This window comes from Manis javanica, chromosome 9, assembly GCF_040802235.1.
Source record: "Manis javanica isolate MJ-LG chromosome 9, MJ_LKY, whole genome shotgun sequence".
NCBI classification, from domain to species: domain Eukaryota; kingdom Metazoa; phylum Chordata; class Mammalia; order Pholidota; family Manidae; genus Manis; species Manis javanica.
Window position 1 is genome coordinate 90,104,303 of NC_133164.1, and position 23,433 is coordinate 90,127,735.

Here is a 23,433-nt window from a genome sequence, read left to right on the forward strand (position 1 = left end):
CTCAATACTTTTTTGGGGGAAGGACATGAAGCAGATACAGTGATTCCCACTGAAGCAGGAGACTGGGGAGAGAGAGGAGATGACTGGTGTGGGGAGGCTTGTCAGTCTCAGAAGTGGCTGAGGTTTTAACAGCTTCCACACTAAATTTCTGCTGCACAAATGGCTCCACAGCTAAAAAACAAAAAGGGTTGAAAACCCTTGTCTTATTTTATTAGCAAATTAGTCAAGCCATGATTTAGTACCTTCCACGTGAACTACAATTTGTAAGGCTTATCTTTTCCCATTTGAAAATATGTATTTCTCTCTTTTAAGTTTTATAATCCATGTTCTTCCCATGTCTCCTTCCCTAAGTTTGAGTGTGCATATCCCAGGGATACATGGTGGTACGGGTGAGGGGGAAATGTAAGATTTGCGGGGAGAGTTAAGTAAGAGGTGAATAAATTATTTTTCAACACTTAAGTAGTAGAAACATATGACAAGGTCAAATACAAATTTCATGTGACTTTTAAAGGTAAAACCGAAGACTTCAAGTAAATATCATGGTCACTTCAGATCAGTCCCCTAATAGCCACATACATTTGCTTTTCTAAAATATCACTAAAATTACTATTCAGTCAAATTATTCAATATAGTAATTAGCTATTATAAACTGATTACTTGTAATGCAATTTAGGATGAAGGCACAAGAGATTTTATAACAGTGAATACTCCACCATCTTCCACTCTAAAATAAAACTTATAAACTATGTGAGGCATAAGCTCTGTTTATTTGGTTAGAGAAGAACTTACTGAAAACAAGACAAGCAAAAAAACTCCTTTAACAGCTACTTTTTAAAACAGGAAATTGTTATGCTTTCCCACATATTTGCTGATAATTTCCTACATTGTCCTCTTTTCATTTAAATAACTGAAGAACCTCTTATTACATTTATAGATATAATAATTTGCATCTTTTTATCAGTTTAACTTCTCTGGTTAGTTACTACCTAGTTGCAATTCTTCGGAGTTTTTTTTAGTGACCTGTCCTGAATTCATTTTTTGAACAATTCACCCTTACTTCCACTTTACCATTCTGTTTTTGACTTAATTAAGACAGAAAACAGAGTATATGAATACAGTATAATAAATTTCTGTCAAAGTCAAAATAACTACTGTTAGGATTATCAGCATACATACACATGGCTACCAGTCCCTAAAAAGCAGCAGAGAAAACCCTCTCCAGCCATAGGATACAACAGCATCAAGGCACAGTGACTCTTTCTGATATTTTAACAATTATGCCAACTATCTGTATGCTTCTCTGAACATCTGCCTGTGTTCTCACCAGACTATCATGATGTATGTGTTAAATAGTTAAAGGCTGCCTTCTCTTTAGAGATTGGTAGACCTGCCAGGCTTCCTGTTAGGTATTTCATAACCCGCATAGAACTTAGCCCTGGACTCCCAAAGGAGACAGTAACTGAGGAAGAAATCAGGAAAGACACTGCTAGCCACATAATTTGCAGTGGTGAATTTTGTCAAAAGATAACCATAAATAAGCAGGTTTAGAGGACACCTTTTAATCTAAATGAAGACTCTGGTTTTATCTAGTTTATTACCTATAATTCACTGACTTTTCCAAAATAAGTGTAATTGAGACATTTCTGTTATAAGGACAAGTACACATAAGTCAAAAATGATATACACATTTTTTTCCAGAACATCTGGGACAAAGTGTGACAGAATCATGGTGCAGAAATAGAGTTACACAACTTGCAAGTATTAAACAAAAACTATCTTGTAAAAATTAACCATTAATAACTTCTTACCCCAAAAGCGCTTTTTACAATGACAACAGGTTATATCCTTCACTGATAATTTGATAAAATATTTTACTCTAGAATACCAGCATGCACGTATGCCACTGTCTGTAAACATGTGCTGAAACCAGAGAACTCTAGTGTCTGTTACATCTCATTAATTTGGGACAATCTCTAGGACCAAATCATCAAGGGAATAAAAAGATGCTAACGTTATAGTATAAAATGGATACGTTCAACAAACCCTGGGTCTTAATAAAAGTCTTTGTTTAAATGTAACTAAACTGTATCAAGAGGCAGGCAATATTACCATCCATTCTTAATAAAACCAGCAAGAAGATCAGATGACTAGAAACTAAAATAGCAATGGGAGGCAGAGTCATAAAAAATGTATGAGAAAAGGAACCCAGTACCAATTTAAACAGCCTTTCAAAATCACCAACTAAAGGATTTATGTTCCCCAAAACCACAGCTGCTAAAATGAAGGTCTGTGCTTTGTCCCTACAATTACACACAGTTTCTTCTCTGAAGGGACAGAGTGCTTTAGGTTAAATCCTTTCTTTTAGGAGACAGAGGTATATAAATACCCAATACAGAGGGAAAAAAAAACCTGAAGAGAAGTTTCTTTCTGAACCCATGTACTTTATAGTACAAAGTCACTGGTGGTAACTGCTAAAGGCTTTCCTACCTGTGTTTTTTGATGCCATTGGAGAGAGCATCTCCTCCGCCACAATCTTTTCCTTCGGACATCCTGTGTTCGCCACTGTCCCAACGCTGTCCTTCCTCTTCAAAGGAGTGTGCTGTCACTGCTTCCAATCTACTCAGGGAATGTTCAGACTTGGAATCTGTGGCAGAGCAGGTTTATAGTCAATGAATTGAACTTTGATGCAGGGCCTTGGTGACAATGGATATCTCCCTTCATGCCTCAGGCTTTGAAACTTAAGCAGCCTACTTTGTCCTTCAATAATCCATCCTAACCACCTCCTGAGGGAATTCAGAGAACCTGTATGCAATAAGGCTAAGGCAGATTTATGAACTAGATATGGGCTTATATAAACTTAAACAGATGATCTGCATTAAGAGAGATTTCCAATGATTACCAAATCCTTCAAGAAATCATATTCAGTGGTTCCCCCTACCCAAATTTCTATTTTAATCTTCCCTCTCAAAGCATCTTACACATGATTTACAAAAAAGCATTCAGTTTTTAAAGTTCCCATATAAGGAAAAAGCTGTAGTGGTTGTACTTGTGGGAAGTTAAAATTATATCTGATACTGTAAACACAATAGTAAAGGTAGTTTTAACATACTTCTTCCTATGGCAACTTTCCAGTTTGTTTGAATGGTGGGTGGTATTGACAGCCACATGTAACTAAAATTTATGGTATTTGAGCAACATTTTTAAAGGTGATAATCAATATAATGTGCTTTATTAAATTTTGTACCATTTAAAAAAAAACCCAACTTCTTCTGGTGTTACATTATTTAAATTCTCAAGAGCTAAAAACCAAAGTATCTGTATAAAATATAATCATCAGGCAGGCACTTTTAGGATGGAAATATCACACTGCCATTTGGTTATGTATTCAGAGCATAGCCACCTGACTGGGAATGAGACAACTTAATTTTGTACAACACATTATAGGTTTCAGGCACATTCCCATTCTTCACCTCCTTGCACTGTTTGCAGGGTGCTCTGACGGGCGGCAAGGCAGGGCTACGGGGCCAACCCATATGCTAATTTGAATCCAGGTCTTCTGGGTCCTTGTTTAGCACTCTATGTATTTTAGCTCACAGCAGCAGTTACTCAACCCCTGATAACTTTCAATGGTGCCTAAATTTTTATTAAAATAAAAAAAGTTAACTTCTAACTCCCTTCATCAGCAGATTACTGTACACTCAACAGTGCTCAGCTTTAGAGAAACACTCTTACATTCAAAGAGTGTTTGCTTAAATAGATTTATTGACCATCTGCTTAGTATGGATTATGGCTAAGCTATTCAGGAAATCAAATTTTCTGGTGCTTTCTTGTCCCTCTACTGCATTGTATAATTTAGCCCAAATCACAGAATCAGATTCTCATCCCATTAGGTTGATTAGTAACAGCTGCTGGGCAAACACAACTGCAGGCTGGGCAACTGAACTCTGAACCCTCTGAACAGTGTATGTTACTTGCAAACAGACTTTCAAGGACAGTAAAGTATTTTTATTTGCTGTAAATACAACTTTACTGGAATTTCTGAAAACATAGTTTTGTTCTGTCATATAACTTATAACAAAGAGATAAAATTCCAAGAGATACATTTAAAGAGGCGTTCATTTTTCACTGCCAATTTTGGCAGGTAGTCTTAATTTTTTATTGAAAAAAATTAAAGACAGCCTGAAGAGCTGATAACAAGGGACTGTTGCCCATTAGATGAAATAAGCAGTTGTGAAAATTATATTTACAAAAACAAGTGAATAAAACAGAAAGATGCTTTTAATGTAATGCTAAGACAAAAAAAATCAGGACACCATTTTATGACTCTAAAATATAGAGCAAGAAAAATAATTTTACTTTGCCTTAATGAAAGACCAGTCTTGTTCAGGGAAGCAGATATATGTACAAATAAGAGCAGTAAAATGAGAGATTTGTCTGGGGCACAGTGAGGCAAAGAATGGCTCCATTTTCTGGGGTAGGCAAATGGGTATCAGGAAAGGCTCCACAGGAGAGGTGGTGCTAATGTGTAAATATTAAGAAAATGAACGTGGTGCTCGGGCAGAGGCGAGAGAGGAGCTGTTCAGAGGGAGCAGCCTGAGCAACCTGAATCAGAGATGGTCCTGACACGGACTAGGGTGGCTCATTCACTTCTACGTTTTCAAATTTGTTTCATATGATAAAAAAGTAAGAATTTAGAGTCAAAAAATTTTGCCTGCACTGGTTAGTATTACTTAAGGTGCATCAGTACTTATTAATTTAATGTCCTGAAAACAAGAGAGCACAGAAGCAAGAAGCCGCAGGCATTTACTGAACATCAGTAAGCGTGGATAGAGTGTGTGCTATTTAGGAGACATACGTCATAAGACACGGACCTGTCCACCTGAAAAGAGAATTCTTAACAAAACACAGATATACAGCAAACACCAAACAAAAGGTAAGGCAGTTAAGAACTTCTATGAGGCAAAGATATACTTTTGTCAAACAAGATTTTAACTTGGTGAACACAAGCTGGAGACCTGTCGCCATCATCGTGGGACACCGTGCTCGCCCTGTGACCCCAGCAGACAGCAGTTCACACCCCTCGCCCTCCGTGGCAAGTGGACACCCGGGCTCCCTTTCTCTGCCCCCTCCTCGTCCGCCTGTCACCTCACCTCTCCTCACCGCTCCCAGTCCTCACTCCTCTGTACCCTGCTCCCTCCTCCTCCTTCCCTCTCTCACATGATCAGCCTATCCCCGCCCTTCCCGTGGAGGGCTCTGATAAGCTGCATCCATGGCAAAGTCCTGTGGTCATTTTCCAATTCTCACTGAGTTACCAGTCCATCCGCCACACCTGACACTGCTTTTTGTTCCTCTCTCCTTTTTCAAATACAAAGCATGGTGCGACTCACAGCACTGTAAGATCTGATGCCTGTCCACGGTCTAGCAGAAGTGGACTGTTTTGTGACCGCCTGAGTTCAGTAAATTTTTCTAGGTGCAACAACAGAAGTCTGAACGAGGTCAGCGGGCCACTAAGGAGGTGTCAGTCAATTTTAGAATGAAGGACAGCATGTCTGGAAAGGACTGTGCCTGATGATTGAGCTGAGTAAGGTGGCAAGCAGTAGGAGCTAGAGGGTGGGGGTAAGTTACCGCAGAGGAACTGTTCCAAGCAAAGGGAACAGAGTGAGCCAGTGCATGGAGGAATGAAGCATTCAGTAAGCTGGGCGTGGAAGGCACAGCAAGGAGTGGCAGTAGGGGTGACAGCACAGAAATGAGCTATGAGTCAGTCATGAAACTGCACAGGATAAATGAAACTCAGAGGCAGGCAGTGGGACAGAGAGAATATAAAATGAAGCAAAGAATGAGGTGGTATCCCAACACAAGGTATCTCCATATACTTGTTAAAGGTAAATCACAAACTCATGTCTGAGCATTCTAGCTTAAATGGCAAAGAAGGAAAAATGATCAACTGCATGATTTACAACTGCAAGAGATAAAAAACTAACAAGCTACTTGAGAATAAAAGGTCAATTATATCTAATACTTTAAACAGAGAGAGGTCGTGTGTGTGTGCACATGTGTGTATGTGGTGTAAAATAGTTTGAACTTTGTTGTCAATAGGGAGCCATTTTTTTGAAATCTTATAACTTATTTTAATTGAGGTATAGTTGACATACATTAGTTTCATGTATATAACATTATAACAAAGTGATTTTTGACATTTGCATACATTATGAAATGCTCACTACAGTGAGTGTATTTACCACCTGCCACCATACAGAGTTATTACAATATTATTAACTATATTCCCTATGCTATACTTTATATATTCCCATGACTTGTAACTGGTAGTTTGTATCTCTTTATCCCTTTCATCTGTCTCACCCAAGTCCCAACCTCCCTCCCCTCTGGCAACCACCAGTTTGTTCTCTGTACCTATGAGTCTGTTTCTGTTTTGCTTTGTTCATTTGTGTTGTTTTTTAGATTCCACAAATAAATGAAATCATATTGTATTTGTCTTTGACTTATTTCACATAGTGTAACATCCTCTAGGTCCATCCATGTTGTCACAAATAGCAAGATTTCTTTTTTATGGCTGAATAATTCTCCATTGTGTCTACATACCACATCTTTCACTTACTGATGGTGCAGGCACTGTGGTTGCTTCCATTATCTTGGCTATTGTAAATAACGCTACAGTGAACATAGAGGTGCATATAACTCTCTGAATTAGAGTTTTCATTTTCTTTGGATAAATACCCAGAAGTAAACTTGCTGGATTATATGATATTCCTATTTCTAATTTCTTGAGGAACCACCACACTGTTTTCTATATGGCTGCACCAATTTACATTTCCACAATGTACGAGGATCCTTTTTTCCCACACCCTTGCCAACACAGGTTATTTCTTGTCTTTCTGACACTGGCCTTTCTGACTGGTATGAGGTGTTATCTCAGCATGGTTTTGATTCTCATGTCCAATATGGAGCCCTTCCTAACAGGTTCTGCCTTCATAGTATTAGTCACATCAATCTAAATCCAGTACAGCATGGATTCTTATGGAGACTCAACAGTTCTAGATACACTTAAACTCAAACATATTTAGCTAAATACCAAAGAGGCCATAGCTACTGTGGAGGTTTACTAATCAAGGTGAAGCCTGCCCACAGAAATAATTTTCAAGTCTCCCTGTACGAATAAATCAGTGATAGCTCTCACTGCCTCCGAGATCATAAATCTCAATCTTAAAACTTCAGGTTTCAATTTTGCTCACATGTAATCTAAGAGGCCAGCCCTTATGTACCATCCAATGTTAAGAGGCAATATAGTAATGTCTTAGTGGGAAACAAAGTATTGGAAAGAGCGTGCTTTTAGTGCCACCTAGATGGTGGCTATAGTGAGCTTTTATAACAGTGTAAGGCCGTAACAGTGATGCTTCAAAAACAAGGGTAGGTGGGGAATTAGTGTGTAATGGGTACAGGGTTTCAGTTTGGGATGACAAAACAGTTCTGGAGGATGGTTGTGCATCAGTGTGAATGTACTTAATGCCATTGAACTATGCATTTTAAAATGGTAAATTTTCTTACATTTTACCACTAAAAACAAACACAAAACAGAACCTAAACAAGCAAACAAAAACCCGTCAAGCCAAAGCCAAAGATCTATCATCTGGGTACTTGAACTATATTCTGGTCCTATTCTCACTCACCTTAATGCCAAGGACAAAAGAAAACCACAGAGAAGCAAAATTGGTGGATGATTCCACAGACATATTTCTAAAGGCAGCAAAAGAAATTCTAACAATATACACATCTATATTTCAAAATTAGCCTCTCATTATTCTTTTCATTTCCCACTGCATTCTCCCCTTATAAAATGTGGGGTTTCTGTAATAAGTAAAGCCCTCCTGAAATTTCAGGATACCTCACTGACCCCTGAAAAACAGGGTGAAGGAGTTTGAAATAGTCTTATTTAATGAACTTCTGATGGGTAGTTAGGAAAATTTGTATAGCTCCAAGCAATGATGGAAAATGCCATACTTAGTAAGCACTTATTTGTGGCTTTGCTTATTCCCATCCATTGCAAAAGAATTTCAGGTGGTTTAATTTATAACTACGTTTTATAGAAAAAGTGTCAGAATAACACTTTGAAAGATAAGTTCTGAAAGAAACAGTTCTGGAGATGGTTGTACATCAATGTGAATGTACTTAATGCCACTGAACTATGCATTTTAAAATGGTAAATTTTCTTATATTTTACCACTAAAAACAAACACAAAACAGAACCTAAATAAGCAAACAAAAACCCATCAAGCCAAAGCCAAAGATCTATCATCTGGGAATCTGAACTGTATTCTGGTCCTACTCTCACTCACCTCAATGCCAAGGACAAAAGAAAACCACAAGACAGAAGATTTTACAAGATAAATTCTCTAGCCTACAGTCAAGCAATTAAGGTAAATGAAACTTGGTCTGATTAATTTCTCAATTAAAACAACAGTATTAATAGAAAGTTTATTTTAACATGATAAATCGCCAAAGGCTTAGATCCTTAAAACTGTGCCCATATTAGAACTTTGAATTATTTTGAACACACTTGAGATTGAACGCAATCTCCTTTCTTATCCAAATGGCATGGAAGCCAATGGCAGTGACTGGGTTAACATGACTAATACTTTCCTCATCAAGTTGTATACATGAAATGTATACCACTTTTTATGTGTCATACCTCAATAGTTTAGAAAAACCTTTAAAATTAAGAGGATCATTACTTCCACCCTACTACTTTGAGCTTTTCCTATTAAAGACTAAAAGAAGAGGTCATGAAGTTAACAACGCAAATGTGCCAACAATTCTTATGTTATCCTTACACTTTTTTATGTGACCTTTCAAAACTAACTTGAGAACAAATAGTACAAAGGAGCAAGACGTGGAAGAACTGTGGATAATGTCCAAATAACCCCTTCCCCTATTAAGGAAACAAGAAATGTTCAGACACACATACACACACACACACACACACACACACACACACATACACACACTCACTTAATTCATTTATTGTTGGTCGTCCACGCACTAGGAATGTTTCAAAAATGTCCAAAGCAACTCAAAAGCTTAAAATATCAGTGCTAAACTTTTTTTTAGCTTTAAGGTACAACTGCATAAAGAACACAAAGAAAAAAAAACAACCTACACCACACTGAACATGAGGGTTTTCATATTTTAAGTCGAGAAAAGACTGCCAACAGACTGCTACACTAAGTTACTGAGGGAGTGACAAAAACTTGAAACAGAATCTTGCCATCAAGCAACAAGAGTCAGAGACATCCCAGACACATCATCCCTGAATGATGTGCAAGGTCAAAATCAGTTAAGTACTAGAGTTTTGCTTACTACAGAGTTTCTTAAATGTAACAGCTTGGCCCCAACCAACTAAATCTACATGTTATCCACAATTTGCAAAATCTGCCTGTGTAACTGAAGACGAACACTTACACAAACCCTAGTGTGTGGGCTGCTGGACATCTTATGTACATCTATTTTGGACTTCCAAATCCAGAGTTTCCCAATTTGTCTGGCTGGCATTCTTAAAATTGTTTGCAAGAAGGTCACATATGCATTCACTCTATAAAGAAAATAATTTTAGAACTAAGACCAGTCACAGAACCCATACTTATTTATAAAGCAAAGTATTTTCATGTGACTTCAACTTAATAAAGCAAGGAACTACCTCTGCCAGGTAAAGAGTCAGCCGGGAAGCAGTTTAGATAAACAAGATATGGTTGGTGCCTCCCAAGTATGCAAAGTTCAAGCTAGTGGACGACACATGAGTAGGCATATGCTCATACAAAGTGTTTGTGGGAACAGTGCAAGAGGACACTCTTAGGGGAACGAGGGTAAGTTTCTAAGCAGAGATGACACTTAAGCTGCACTGATGAAGAACAGTTTAAGGCAGAAAAAGAGAATAATGGGTATGAGGGGAAGAGCAAACAGCCCCACCACCTGAAAGAACAAGGCGTGTGTCCAAGAATATCTGGCATGGCCTAGAGAGGTGGGGCCGGAGGAAGAAGGTGTGCTCACCAGAGACGAAGCTTTAAACTGGATCAGGTCACAGAGTTTAGATTTAACATGTTGGAATAGGGAAAGACGGGATGTTCATCCAGGGAATATGGTAAGATAAGTTTTAAGACTTTATAGGTAACTGACATATCAGTGTCCCATGGCCATTGTAACAATCATCGCAAACTTGGTAACTCAAGACTACAAAAATTTAGTCCCTCATAATTCTGGAGGCCAGAAGGCCAAATTCAGTTTCACTGGAATAAAATCAAAGTGTTGGCAAGACTGCTGTCCCTCTGGGGGTTGCAGGGGAGAGAATACATTCCTGTATCTGCTAGCCCTGGTGGCTGCCCGAGTTCCTGGGCTTGTGGCCACATCACCCTAGTATCTGCTTCCATTCACAGGGCCTTCTCCTCTGCCGTATCTCCCCCTCCTTCCTCTTACAAGGACACTGTGACAGCAGGTTCCACCTAAACAATCTTTGATGATCTCCTCATCTCACAATACTTAATGTAACCAAAGATCTTTTTTCCAAAAGAAGGGTTACAGGTTCCCAGGATGAGAAGCAGACATGTCTTTGAGGGACCACTTTTCAGCCTCCCACACCTCACAACATGCAGTGTGGAAGATGGGCTGGTAGGGATAAAGACTAGAAGCAGGGAAACCTGTTGGAAAGGTACCGTCTCACAGTCTGTGGGTTCAAAAGAAGGGGTACGTTGAACTAAGGCAGTGGCTATGAATACCAGGGGAAAAATCGTGTGAAAAAGACTAGATACCTAGATACGGGTGGTTGCAAGGGAAGGGAGTAAAAGATGACTTCCACATCGGTAGTTTTCACTGATGATGATGCCATTAACTGAGACAGGCGACATAAAAGGGGCAGAACAGGATGACAAGTCCATTACCATCATACAGAGTTTGAGATGCTTTGGGCCAAAGTGGGAATTTTCAGTGAACACATGGAAATCCTAAGGGTATCATTATTTTCCACACCAACTGGTCCTCAAATTCAGTCAACTTGGCCTTAAAAATATATCCCAAAAGTTTACTCACTTAAATATTAAAACTCCTAATATATGCCAGTATCTGTACTGGTTGATAGGAAGGCAGAGCTGCTCAGGGAATTTAATGTTTGGTTGAGAGGCAGAACTGGCAAAAACCAAATCATCGTGATGGGAAATGCTACGGCACTACACACAGTGAACAGAGAGCCTGTAAGCAGGAATGTGGTCCATCAAGGAAGTCACCTGTGCTTCCCCAGGGAAGCCTATGGCCCTTGAACAAAGGTCAGAAGGATACGTGCTCACTAGAGCAAGAAAGCAGGAGAACCGACACTTCCCATCCTCACTGAAATTCAAACTCTTACCATTTCTCATCTAGGACACTAGGTCCTTAAATCAATCTTTACCCCTAAACACAAACATTCTACCAGAATGTCAACAGCTGTGTAGGGACCATGCCTTATTTTCTTGGAATTCCCAATTTTAAGAATAATGCAAGCATATTATAAGAATTCTGCAATGTTTACTACAAAAATGAATCTTTATAAACACTAATCTGATACTCTTTCTATACTGAATTATCTCTCTTGGCTCCCCACTACCCATTTGCTAAAAGTCAAATTCCTCAGAATCTTACCCCAAGACTAAATCACCTTTTTGGTTTCATCTCATTATGAGTTCTCAGGATCCAGAATACTCACCCTCCATTTTATGGGGACCCTGAAGGGGGCAGAACCTTCTACATCCCCACACCACATTTCATGGTGTTTTTGAAAACTAGTTTTCTCTATATTTACATCTTGATCTTACATTTGATAAAGAATATTCTACCCCCATCTTTTCTGTATGGAAAATGCTTTACTGACTCTTCAAAACACCCCTCAAATGTCTTGTATTTTGTGATGCTTTCCTCCAACTTTTCCCAAGCAGTTAGCTGCTTCCCCTCTGAAGTTCTGTAAGGCTCCTTAGGTACCATTTGGTGGTACTTACTCATTAACTTGTTGTGTGCCAACAATTCTTATGTTATCCAACAAGTATTCATTGAGCACATCTTTGTCTCGCACTATTTTAGGGGCTGGGAAATACATCAAGTATGCTAAACAAAGTCTGTCCCTCACTGAGGAGCTTATGTTTTAAATATGGGAGATCAATAAATATTATGTGAAAAGGTCAAGAAAAAGGGATTAAAAAACAATCCAGTGAAGGTCTCTCTTAGCAGAAAAATGAAGGCAGTGAGGGAGCAGCCACTGTAGATATTTGGGCTAAGACTTCCCAGCAGAGGAAATAATAAAAGCAAAGGCATGAGGGAGAACATGCTTGGCAAGTTCAAGGACTAGCACTGAGGGCAGCCTGATAGGAGGGCATGTGAGGACAGCGGCAGAGTTCAGAAAGGAGGCAGAGAGCCAGACCGTCTAGGACTTTGGCTTTTACTCTAGCCAAGAAGCCAAGGTATTGGCAGGTTCTATGCATACAGTAGATGTGAACTGATTCATGTTTCGAAATGGTGTGCTTAAAATACTGTTGGAAATAAGAGTGCAAGCAGAAAGACCGGCATTAAGCTACTGTAATAACCCAGGTGAGATGATGGGGGCTTGGGTCTGGATAAGAGCAGAATTGTTACTAGTGGTCAAGTTCTGCTATGTTTTGAAGGCAAGTCTGATAGAATTTGCTGATGGACTGAATGTGAATGTGAGACAAAAATAAAACAGCCTGTGATGGATAATTCAAAGGCTCTCAGACTTGGCCAAAGCAACTGGATAAGACAGATCTTCCTTCTACCAAAATATGGAAGACTACAGAATGGGTAGGCTTGTGAGTAGAAGCCAAGAGTTCTTTTCTAGACATTAAAACATTTAGGAGGTTTCATGATTATGCCCAGTGGATGGTTAGAAATGAATCTGGAATTCAGGGTAAAGACTAAGGCTAGGGACATAACATTGTGGATCTATCAGAATACAGACTAAGGTCATGGAAGACAATATTGCTCAAGCCTTACTGTCCATGTGAATCAGCTACAGATCTGAAAAGGGCAGATTTTATATACTAGGTCTGAGCTGGGGCCTTAGGTCCTCTATTTGCAACAGGCTCCCAGCGATGGTGATGCTACTGATCCTCAGACACTCTGAACACAAGGGGTCTAGAGAGTAAGCACAGAAAGAGAGGCTCCATGCCTGCACCCTGAGACAGTCTAAGATCTACAGTGGAAGGATGTAAGAGACCCAGCAGAAGAGACAAATAAAATCAAATGAGAGTGGAGAAAGTGTTCTCTGAAGGAGAGAGTCATCAGGGCCTACATACTGGTGAAAGGTAAAAAAAGAAGAGAATCGAGCAAGGGCAGCTCAGCAGGCTGTCACATGCCCTGCAGTGGTGGCCTGGTCAAGAGCGATCCAGGGGTGATATGAGAACATATGTAAAGAGGGCGTTCAAGAAAGAATGACGAGGAAGTAATGTGAGGTCAAAGGTATTTTTACAAGATAACAGCATTTTTAAAGGTTAAGATAGCTGGTGGGGACAAAGAACAACTGCCTGGGAGAGAAAGAACGGCATTAACGTCCTTAAGCAGGACACAAGTGGTGGGGCCCCAGGCGCACATGGAAGGACCTGCTTCAGTTAGGACAGGACAGTAGGCAAGGCAGAATATGCACATATGTGTCCACATCCAGGCCATGTGGATGGCTGTGATAGTGCAAATATGAGGAGCTTCTCAGTGACATAAGCAATGTTCTCCGATGGAACAGGACAGAGGTGAAGGTATTAGAAATTTCAGGTGGCCTAAGTATGAAAGAAACATGTAAAAGGAGAAATGTGGCAGGACTCCTGGGCAGCCAAAGGGCACAGTGGTTAAGAGCAAGGATGAAAAGCGAGCCTTGCACTGGTAGGAAAGGGGGACAGGGATGGCCTGGAGTTTTGTCACATGAGTATAAGGCAGGGGAAGGGGACAGGGAGGGATTGTAAGTCACCCCCATGCAACCTGAGCCTGCCAAGGGGGAAGTGTGGACATGAGTGGAGTGAGGGACAGTGCAAGGATGGAGCTAAGATTGTGGTGTGGCCACAGAAACATGGGACTGGGGTTCAGAAAGAGTGGGTCAAACTGTACAATGTACAAACCTGAGGTTATGGCATAGATCGTGTCGCCGAGGAAGGCAGGCTCGCAGAGGCTGATGTGGAGTGAGAAGCTGCAGCAGGAAATGGAATGGAAAGCATAGAAATATGGAAGGAACACATAGCCAGAATGGCCTTCTTCTTCCCTGAAGTGGTTCCTCCTACATATTTCTACACTCTGTGTATATTTCTACTGCTGCAGAATTTGCCCACAGAACTCATCAGCCTTTAGTTTCTCAAGGAAATCTTTGTGCTTCAATACAAATGACTATTTAGCCCTTTCCCAGGAAGCATTCACTTAGGGCAATGCCAGAAATTTCACTTGACACCACCATTCCTTCCTTATACACAGATGCACAATGAGGACAAAACGTGATACACCATCAGACTCAGCTCCTTCTAAATCATGTTACACAGTGGAATTCAAAACAACTGTCAGAAAGAAAACTGTTTCCTTCATGGATTTTTATGCACTCTTTAGTCACTGAGTGTACTGGAAAACATTTTTAAATAATCAAGAGATCCCCTGAAGCAGGAAAACTACTACACTGTGTGCTTGCATCTTGGTTTGTCTCGCCCTCTGTAGTAGTGTATTCTCACTAATTCTGCTTATCCGAAAAAACTTCAAGGGACAAGGGAAAACGAGAAATCACATGGACTTTAAAAAAAACTAACCTTTTAAAGGAAGCCACACAAGTCGTAAGCAACTTTTACGAGAAGTGTCCTTAAAGCTCTTTTTTCACATCTTTTAAATGTTAGGATGGGCTTGATTTCATCTACTATTCTGGCAATTAAACTAAGCTTCACATGAAGTACAGTTTTGCGTACTTTCTCTCGTTCTCACTGAACTCCACCTGCCCCTGCCTGCTCCTGCTACCGCGTCTGAGGAAGGGCGGACAGCCAGCGTGGCACGGACACAGCAAGTGACAAGAGGGAAGAGACAGGCAGGGTTTGGGTCCTGCCAAGAGCCATGAAGGTTCATGAAGGAAGAAGTCTGAATTTACTCTCCGTACGAGAAGCCAGTGAAGGAGTTTAGGTGGGGGCGTGGTGAGGATGTGACTGCCTACAAAGCGTCACCACAGGTGCTGTGCACTTCCAGAGGGCAGGGCTGGGAGCAGGGCGATCGGTTAAGCGGCTGACAGCACGGGGGTGAGGATGACAGCCACCATCTGTCAACCCCTTAGTATGCCCAGATACTGTTTCATCTACAAATATGTATTTATCTTTTCCTCACAATAATACCATGACCCATTTGCAGATAGATAGATGAAGCACAGAAAAGTGAAGTACCTTTCCAAAGGGCACAGGAATTAGTAAAGCCACAACTGATCCACAGCCTTCTAGCTCCAGCACCCAACTTTTAAGCATTACACTACAGTAATAGAACACAGGTGGCTTTATGGTATCCTGTGAAGGCAGAATGGGCAGGCCTTCGTCAGAGCTTCACAGATGTGACACATGAATGTCACAAATCGTTTCCAGGTTTCTGGCTTTAGGAGATGAATGAAGCACTATTTACTAAAGTGAGGCAACAGAATGAAGAGAGTCTGGGGGGAAGACCAAGAATTCATTCTTTATTCATCCACTGGAGTATACGTCTTGGAACAAGAGGTCAGGGTTGGACATATATACATTTGGGAATTGGGGTAGTCAGAATAATGCAACCCTCCCTCTCCCCTAGCCCCAAGATGTCCATGTCCTAATTTCCAGAACCTGTGGATGTTATCCTACAAGGTAAGAGGCCTCTGCAGACGTGACTGAATTAAGGACACTGAGATGGGAGGTTATCCTGGATTACTGGGATGGGGCCACTGTAATCCCTACGTCCTTATAAAGGGGAGGGAGGAAGGTCAGGGTCAGAGTCAGAGGGAGACCCTGGAAGATGTCACATTGATGGCTTTGAAGATGGAGGATGGGATCTCAAGCCAGGGACTGAAGGTGGTTCTAGAAGCTGGAAAAGGCAAGGCAACAGATTCTTTCATACAGCCTCCAGGAGGGACACTGCCCTGCTAACACCTTAACTTTAGGAATTCTGACCTCAGACAATAAGAGAATAAATCTTCACTGTTCAGGCCACTATGCTTGCAGTAACTGGTTACAGCAGCCACAGGAAACAATGACAGGGATTGTAAATTAACATTTAAAATGACATGGTATTAAAAGTGGAGGTGGAAGAAACAATAACTAAACAAATTCTTAAGAAGGCACAAGGAAATGGGTACCTGAACCAATGAGGAGGGGATGGCTTTAAGGCTGGACCTTTCTTCTTTCATAACAAAAAGGAAGGAAGAGGGAAGGGAGAATGGAGGTCACATGCAGAGACAGCAGTGAGAAGATGAAGTCCTTCCCAAATGATGGCTTTTATCATCTCAATGAATTATGTGGCTAGGTAGGTAGGTCAATGCTTGAACGCAGGGCACCTGACTCTTAACTTTAATGTAGTTCTACACTGTACCAAATGATTCCCAAGACGTTTAACAGGAAACAGTTGTGACCACAGAAAGGCCACTATGTTCTGGCAAACCCAACAAAGTTCAGGTGGGTCATTCAGGCAGGAAGGAGCAAATGCATGGCCCTGGTCCCTTTCCCTAGCTTCCTACAATCATGGCAGAGCATGATGACTAACCAGGCACTTGGGCTCAGCCTCAGGATCCTTCTCAAGGCAGCAATCCACCAAGCAGCACGCACCTCCGACAGTCTACATCGACCCTTGAGACAAAACGCACTTGCTGCCCTGACCTACACACTGTAGTTCTTCCACCTCCTCCCAGAGAAGAGGAGTGTGGAGATGGGTGTTCACATATGCCTGAGAAGCAGGAAGGTGGGAGTAGCTGCGAAATATCTATCAAGAAGACAGTGGTTAGGAAACTGTGATAAATAATGTCAGGGATTTTCATGCAACCTTTAGAAGGAATGACGAGTTGTAGAAATGACAGGTAAGATTTCCAGGACACGTTATTACATGAAAAAACAGACCTAGAACAATTATACAGCCACCTCCATTCATGAATTTTAAACAAAACCCATTTGTACACATGCACACATGTGAATGCTTTAAGAAGGTCTGGAAGAGAATATATATCAGGCTGTTAATAAGAACCTCTGCAAAGTGTGCATAATTAGGATACAGAATGAAGAGTTTATATTGATATGTTTATAACAAATTTTTAAAAAGTGTTTTAAAGGACATAAAAACTGAGCAGCTGAAGTGTCTGGGCTCCTTTAAATTCAGACCTCTTTTAATCCTATAATCCCTCTAGTGACTTTCCGGTTTTGGGTGCTCCAAACAGAAGGACAACAGGAGATAACACTATCTCGACTTAGCACAGGGTAGATGTAAGTATCAGCAGCCTCAAATGTCACTCACCCTCCCCTCCCAGCTCCCTCAGTCGGGTTAGATGGCTCCTTAACCCCACTTCTCAGTCCACTGCTTTCAAACCCTATCATTACTTTCTCTTTCCAATGAGGCATTCTTTCCACTAATACCATTATCTCACTGACAACATTATAATCTTTTCTCCAATAATTCCAAAATCTGGCTATTAAAATTATATTTCCCTTTATTTTGATTATATTACACATCTATTAATAATGTTCCTATTTGCTCTGTTTATCTTATATAATGCATCTTTTCTCCATAAGTCTACCAATGTCACTTCCCTTTTCCTATATAATCACACAATTTTTTTCCTTTCCTCAGTCTAACCTCCTTTAGTTCTCATTTCTATTACCTTTCATTGGGCTTCCTTCAATTTCCTATTATGTATTTGGTCCTTTAAGTCCATATCCACCCAGGTCTCCTGCTTCCATAGTCTAGTCTTGTGAGACCCAGTAATTGCATATGTTCAGCTATTATATGAACACTTAATTTCCTCATATAAAAGAATTAATTGTTCTCAATCTCACTGATCCCCAACCACATTCCTCCAAGCTTCCTTCCACTCCTCCACCCACAACCTCAAAAATCCTACAGTAAACTCCTAAAAGGTCAAAACCACTTAGTGGTACCTCCACTCGCAAAGCCATTCTCAATTCTCCACGCTCACCTCACATTTTTTGAGTACCTAGTACACATTGGGCCTTAGACATGATTCAAACACATGAACTCATTTAATCCTGACTCAACCTGTTGAAAAGGATACTATAACTCTCCCCATTCTAACTACGTATAAACTGAGAACCATAGAGGTCATGGAATTTGCCCAAGGTCACTCAGCTGGCTAGTGTCAGAGGCATGATTCCAGTACAGGTGACCCAGCTCTGGAGTCCATGCTTGTTACCAGCATATCACACTGTCTGTCCTTTAGCATATGTTTCCGAGGAAAAGTTAAGCAATGCTTTTTTTCTGCTCCAACTACAGCATAGTCTCACCTCTACTTGGACACTTAGCATACTGCACTGGAACCACCTAGTACTCATCTTTAGAGTAGCTTTTACTCTAAGGATACACAGTACTCTTTGAGGACAGACACTATCCATTTCTCTATCCCTAAGCATGTAATGGCAACTGGAACAAGGAGGTATTAATGGTCAATGAAGAAAGGAATAAACCCAATCCATGCAGTTTGTAACAGCACTTCATTCCTAGCACAGCATACCCTGTTGACAGGAGCAAATTCAGTGATAACCTTCATTCCAAACTCCTAGGCTCCTGCCTCAACAGCACAACAAAAAATATATAAGTAGTTAAGACGCTATGGGCTATAGTGATGTATCTCTGCTTACTCCAGGACACTCAATGTGACATCCATTCTAGAACAACATTTAGGTGGTAGACTTTAAATCATCAACAATGCAGACAGCTGGATTCTAGAATTACCTGACAGTGCATCATAGAACTCGTCTTCACTAAGGATGCTGAGGACTGGTGAGCCTGTAACCAGAGACTGCTCTAATTCATGATGCTCAGCAGCCAGAGTCTCCAGGTTTCTGAGAAAATTTTGTTTTTTTCTGCTCCTGTTTCAACTTAAAATTCCTCACCTGGAAGAAAACAAATATACAAAAAAGACTTCAGAATGAGGAGACAGATTTACTCTGAAGAATGTGCATTTCTTTTAATCCAGTTCAACTGCAACATCAGAAATGAAACCAGTCATGTTATATACACACGGATGAATGAGCAAATTTACTAAGCTAACTGACTTCCTGGGGGCCTTTTCTCACAACATCTCTAGCGAACAAAGACAGACTGAGAAGAGCAAATTCAGCTCAAATGGTCAGGATCCCAGTGTAAAAACATTAGCCAATTCAGATGTCATAAAATTTTCAAAAAAAAAGAGAGTTTCTCTCTTAATATTAATGAAATTAAGAAGCCAGTTTTTGAATAAAATAAAGGATTAAAACCATTCTAAATATTAAAATGTGTATCATATCAAAGCATAAGATATAATCCTCCAGTTTATTTCCTAAACAGTTGGTTTATCAAATAAAGGAAACAAGCGGCCAGGTAATGACATTTTAATTTCCATTTTTTAATTCCATAGTTTGGTTTTGGTTCCATATTTTACCTTGAATTTAGTAAACTATAAAAAAAAAGTAGACTATAGAAAAAGCAAAGCCTGTTTTGATTTTTCATCTTTTGAAGACAAAATCTACTCTTCCTAATGAATTCAAGAACATCTATAGCCTTTTAACTAAAATCCTCTAAAACTGAAGTTACCTAATCCTCATATAAAAGAGCAGGTTCTAGGTTTGGCGCAGACAGTTTCACCTATTTTGGTACCACAACTCTGGAAATCACAACTATTCTGTGACCCTCCTCAGTTTCTAGAGCCCCGAGGTGCGTCAGGAGCCAGAGAAGCTTGGGTCTACTGTGAGCCACTGTGTAATCTCCAGAGTCCCGAGTTCCTCAGATTCCCATCTAAAAAACTAGAAGAGACAACAGAAGAATCCGTCCTCTCAGTGGCAGTCTTTACTCAGTGGTTTCAAACTCTTTTTAAACTCCAGCAGCAGAACATGTTTCTCAAACAGAATCCCCACATACAGCACAGATGTTTCAGAAAGCAGACTGCGATGGGAGACACTGGTGAGATGAGGGGCCTCTTTGACTTTCTTTCCCCTGCCTCCCCCGAGGGTCCCTCAAGGCCCAAAGCCAGCGGCTGGTCCAGGAGCTTGGAAAGCACTGGGTGGGGTGACCTCCAGAGCCTGCTCCGGATCTCGGGCTCTGCCCCTGGGTCCTGCGAGCCATGGAGCCTGTGGAACTCTCTCAGAGGCTCCTGCGCGACTCACTCCCTGCTGAGCCTCACTCCTTCACTTCCTGGCACTCCCTCTCACCCTCTGCTCCCTCCGGTCTCCAAGGACGCAGCCACCTCTGCTGTTCTGCCTCCAGAGGCCCTTTGCAGGCCCTGAGTTCCTGAGAGCCACCACAGGTACAACACTGCAAGACTGCCAGATATAACTTAAAATCCAGCTTCACTGAAATGCTACACTCACAACAGAAACAGAGTTGGACCTTCATTATCTTAGGAATAGTCCCAGTTCTCAGGCACCATAGTGCTTATCATTACAGCAACTAGATTATTATTAGGGCTGTGATAATGAAATAAAAATAACAATAAATGGTAAGTCATAATGAGCAGAATTGACGTGCAAAGCTAAAAAAAAATCCTTATACAATTACAATTTTAAAGAAGTTGCAAAATACTTGCAAATATTCCTATAATCTACATTTTCCCTCCAGAGTAAGAAATACCATTACTATGGCTGGCATCAACAACAACAACAATAAAAAGGGGCGGGGGAGCTGTTCTTCTATTTGATGGGTTAGACAATTCATTTATCTATAAACAAGGATAAAACAGTTCATTTATTTATAAAGTATAATGTGAGCACAATGGCCAAACGGCCCTTTGTTTGAATGGAAAAGCTCTTTCAGCACCATTACATCTCTGACCCCAAACACCCCTCTGTAGGCAGATCTGAAGCCGGTGACCACTGCCCACCTGCTCCCTTTCACTTTCTTGTGGGCTTTTAAATGCCAGGAGGCAAATGGGCTGCCAACACTCTCTACCTTTCAGTGTATGAACCAACTGAAATTTCCTTCTAGTGCACAAACACCTAAGTATTATATTACTACCTAAATTCAGAAGGGCGGCAAAATAAACGATCAAGGCCTGAAAAGATGACGTCCCCTCAACAAAATCTTACTCAAACCCCCAATTTATCCTTTCTCCATGTAAAATAAGCAAAGCATCACTTCACTTCCACCACCTTGACCTCTGTTCTCACGTGTGCTTGAGAGGAGTGAAAGGGTGGGAAGCAGAAGGGAGCAGAAACTCTCACTGCTGGTCTAGCTCTTGCCTCGTGTTTTTATCTGTCAGTTGATCTGAGTGCACGTGTATTAGTTCACAGCGTAACAGGATCTTCTGCAGTGTAGAAACCTTACCCCAATGCTACCCACAAACTGGCAAGTTCTCCTATCACATACACTGACTTAGCTGAGAGAGTAGGTGTGTATATATGTATGTGTATATGTATATATGAATATATCACAGAAACTGTACTAGTAAAGAGCTCCTTACTGCTTTAGAGAGGCATCTAAGAACATACTTAACCACCACTGATACTTCTTGGCCAGTTAGACCACTGGAACAATGTCATTCCAAATCCTCTATTATCTCAGGACTTCAGAAACACCTAAAGTATATCCTACATTTAAAAAACAGTGTGGAACTACTGATAAAGGTATGCAGAAGGCAAGTTCATAATTACTGGAGCTGAACATATGTGTTTACAATTACATTAGGACATTATCATGTATGTTAATTAACATCACTAAACATAAATATCAAACTTCTTATTAGGAAAAACTTAAGGACTGAACCACCACACACTTAATAATAAACACATACATTGCTCCGTGCCTGTGGCCCCTTTAGACCAATACAAGCCTTTCCAGTATTCTCCTCAAACTGCTTCAACATGACCATCTTTCATCTTACTCCATTTCACGCTGGCAGGAAATTCACAATGAATCCTTCCAAAATGTTCTTCACACTAATGATGAATGGATGCCAGCAAAACAAGTCATGTGCTAGCCCGTGTATACACATCTTATCTGCTCTTTCATTCTGTAAAGTACCCTGCTATTTACCTATGGTTTCACTGGGGTTAAATCAGGCAGAGATTAATTAAATCTGGCAAAGCCACACCACTAGGTGAGGAGTAAGTGATTAGTATTCACAGAACACTGTGTCCAATCGTCCAGTTACAGGTTGGGTGAAATTCTGGCCCTGATCAATCTGGTGAAGCTCTTTCACTGGCCACGCTCTGGTCAGTTCAATAGCATTTGCTTTACTCATTTCTTTTTTGTTGGATGTAAGGCTGTAATAACCAAGAATGCTGAAATACTAGATCTTGCATTTTAAAACATCTAATTTATCTTTCTGCTAAGGAATTACACTGACATTTATTTCAGTGGTTACAGGACCAACAATATACTGACTTCAAAACTTTTTTAAAGATAGCTGCATTAAGTGACTCCCTGCTATGGCCACATAGCTGTTAAAAAGTGGGGGTGGTCATCTGCAGTTGGTAAGGGCTCTCCTATTCATAGAAGACCACCTCATATGAGGAACACAGAGATCAGGAAATAAAGAGGTCATCAACCCACAGGCCCCAACATGTGATGTAATAAGAAACCTCTAGTCTCAACATTACATACAACGTAAAAAGTTTGCCCTGAGATTAAAAATGAGATTGTACCCTAGGCCCTCCAAAGCCTTACCCACACTACCTTGGTCAACCCAAGACAGTGCAACTGTTCAAGCATTTTCTTCTTGCTCACAATCATCTGTTAAGTGGCTCCTGGCACCATTAAAGAAAGGCTCCTTTCTTACTGGCAATGCCATCTTCCCCCATCTCGCTCAAGCCAAGAGAAGAGGCAATTCCACTAGGAATTACCTCTGTACCTCTCTGCCTTAGTCTCCATCTTAGGAAAGATGAGGACTTGTATCAGTTTGTTGACTTACTGAAATAGTCTAAGTAAAATGATCTCAATGGAGCTTATTAAACTGCAGTTTCTGCAAATTATCTGCTAAATCAATTATTTCCAAATGTATCTTTGAACATTTAAATCAATGAGGAATTTGGGGGATAACTGGCTACTCCTATATGTAGGAAAAAGCCCAATAAAGCACTTAAGTACTTGATAAATAGATGAGGGGAGGGGTGGTTTAAAAGCAAGGGGATAATGAAACTTGGAAGAATCAATATAAACCCAGGATATCTGATACCTATTTTTGTCAGACTGGTTTAAAAATAACCTCCCATAAAAACAAAATTGAGAGACTAA

The 23,433-nt window shown here is 40.5% G+C and overlaps 1 protein-coding gene across 8 annotated transcripts in view; it reads right to left on the reverse strand.

Annotated features, from left to right (window-relative positions):
* OSBPL1A (oxysterol binding protein like 1A) overlaps positions 1 to 23,433 on the reverse strand; it is a 100,843-nt gene that overhangs the window by 59,053 nt on the left and 18,357 nt on the right. For 6 of the 8 annotated variants that reach the window (XM_017646815.3, XM_017646823.3, XM_037017571.2 and 3 more), the window contains 2 exons: positions 18,961 to 19,121; positions 2,488 to 2,644 (listed from right to left, as the gene is read on the reverse strand). In XM_017646815.3, coding sequence (XP_017502304.1) covers positions 2,488 to 2,549 — 62 coding nt within the window. In that variant the 5' untranslated portion in view covers positions 2,550 to 2,644; positions 18,961 to 19,121. Of the gene's footprint in view, positions 1 to 2,487; positions 2,645 to 5,150; positions 5,171 to 18,960; positions 19,122 to 23,433 lie in introns of those variants that run through there. The other 2 variants (XM_017646840.3, XM_017646846.3) reach the window with 2 other exon arrangements.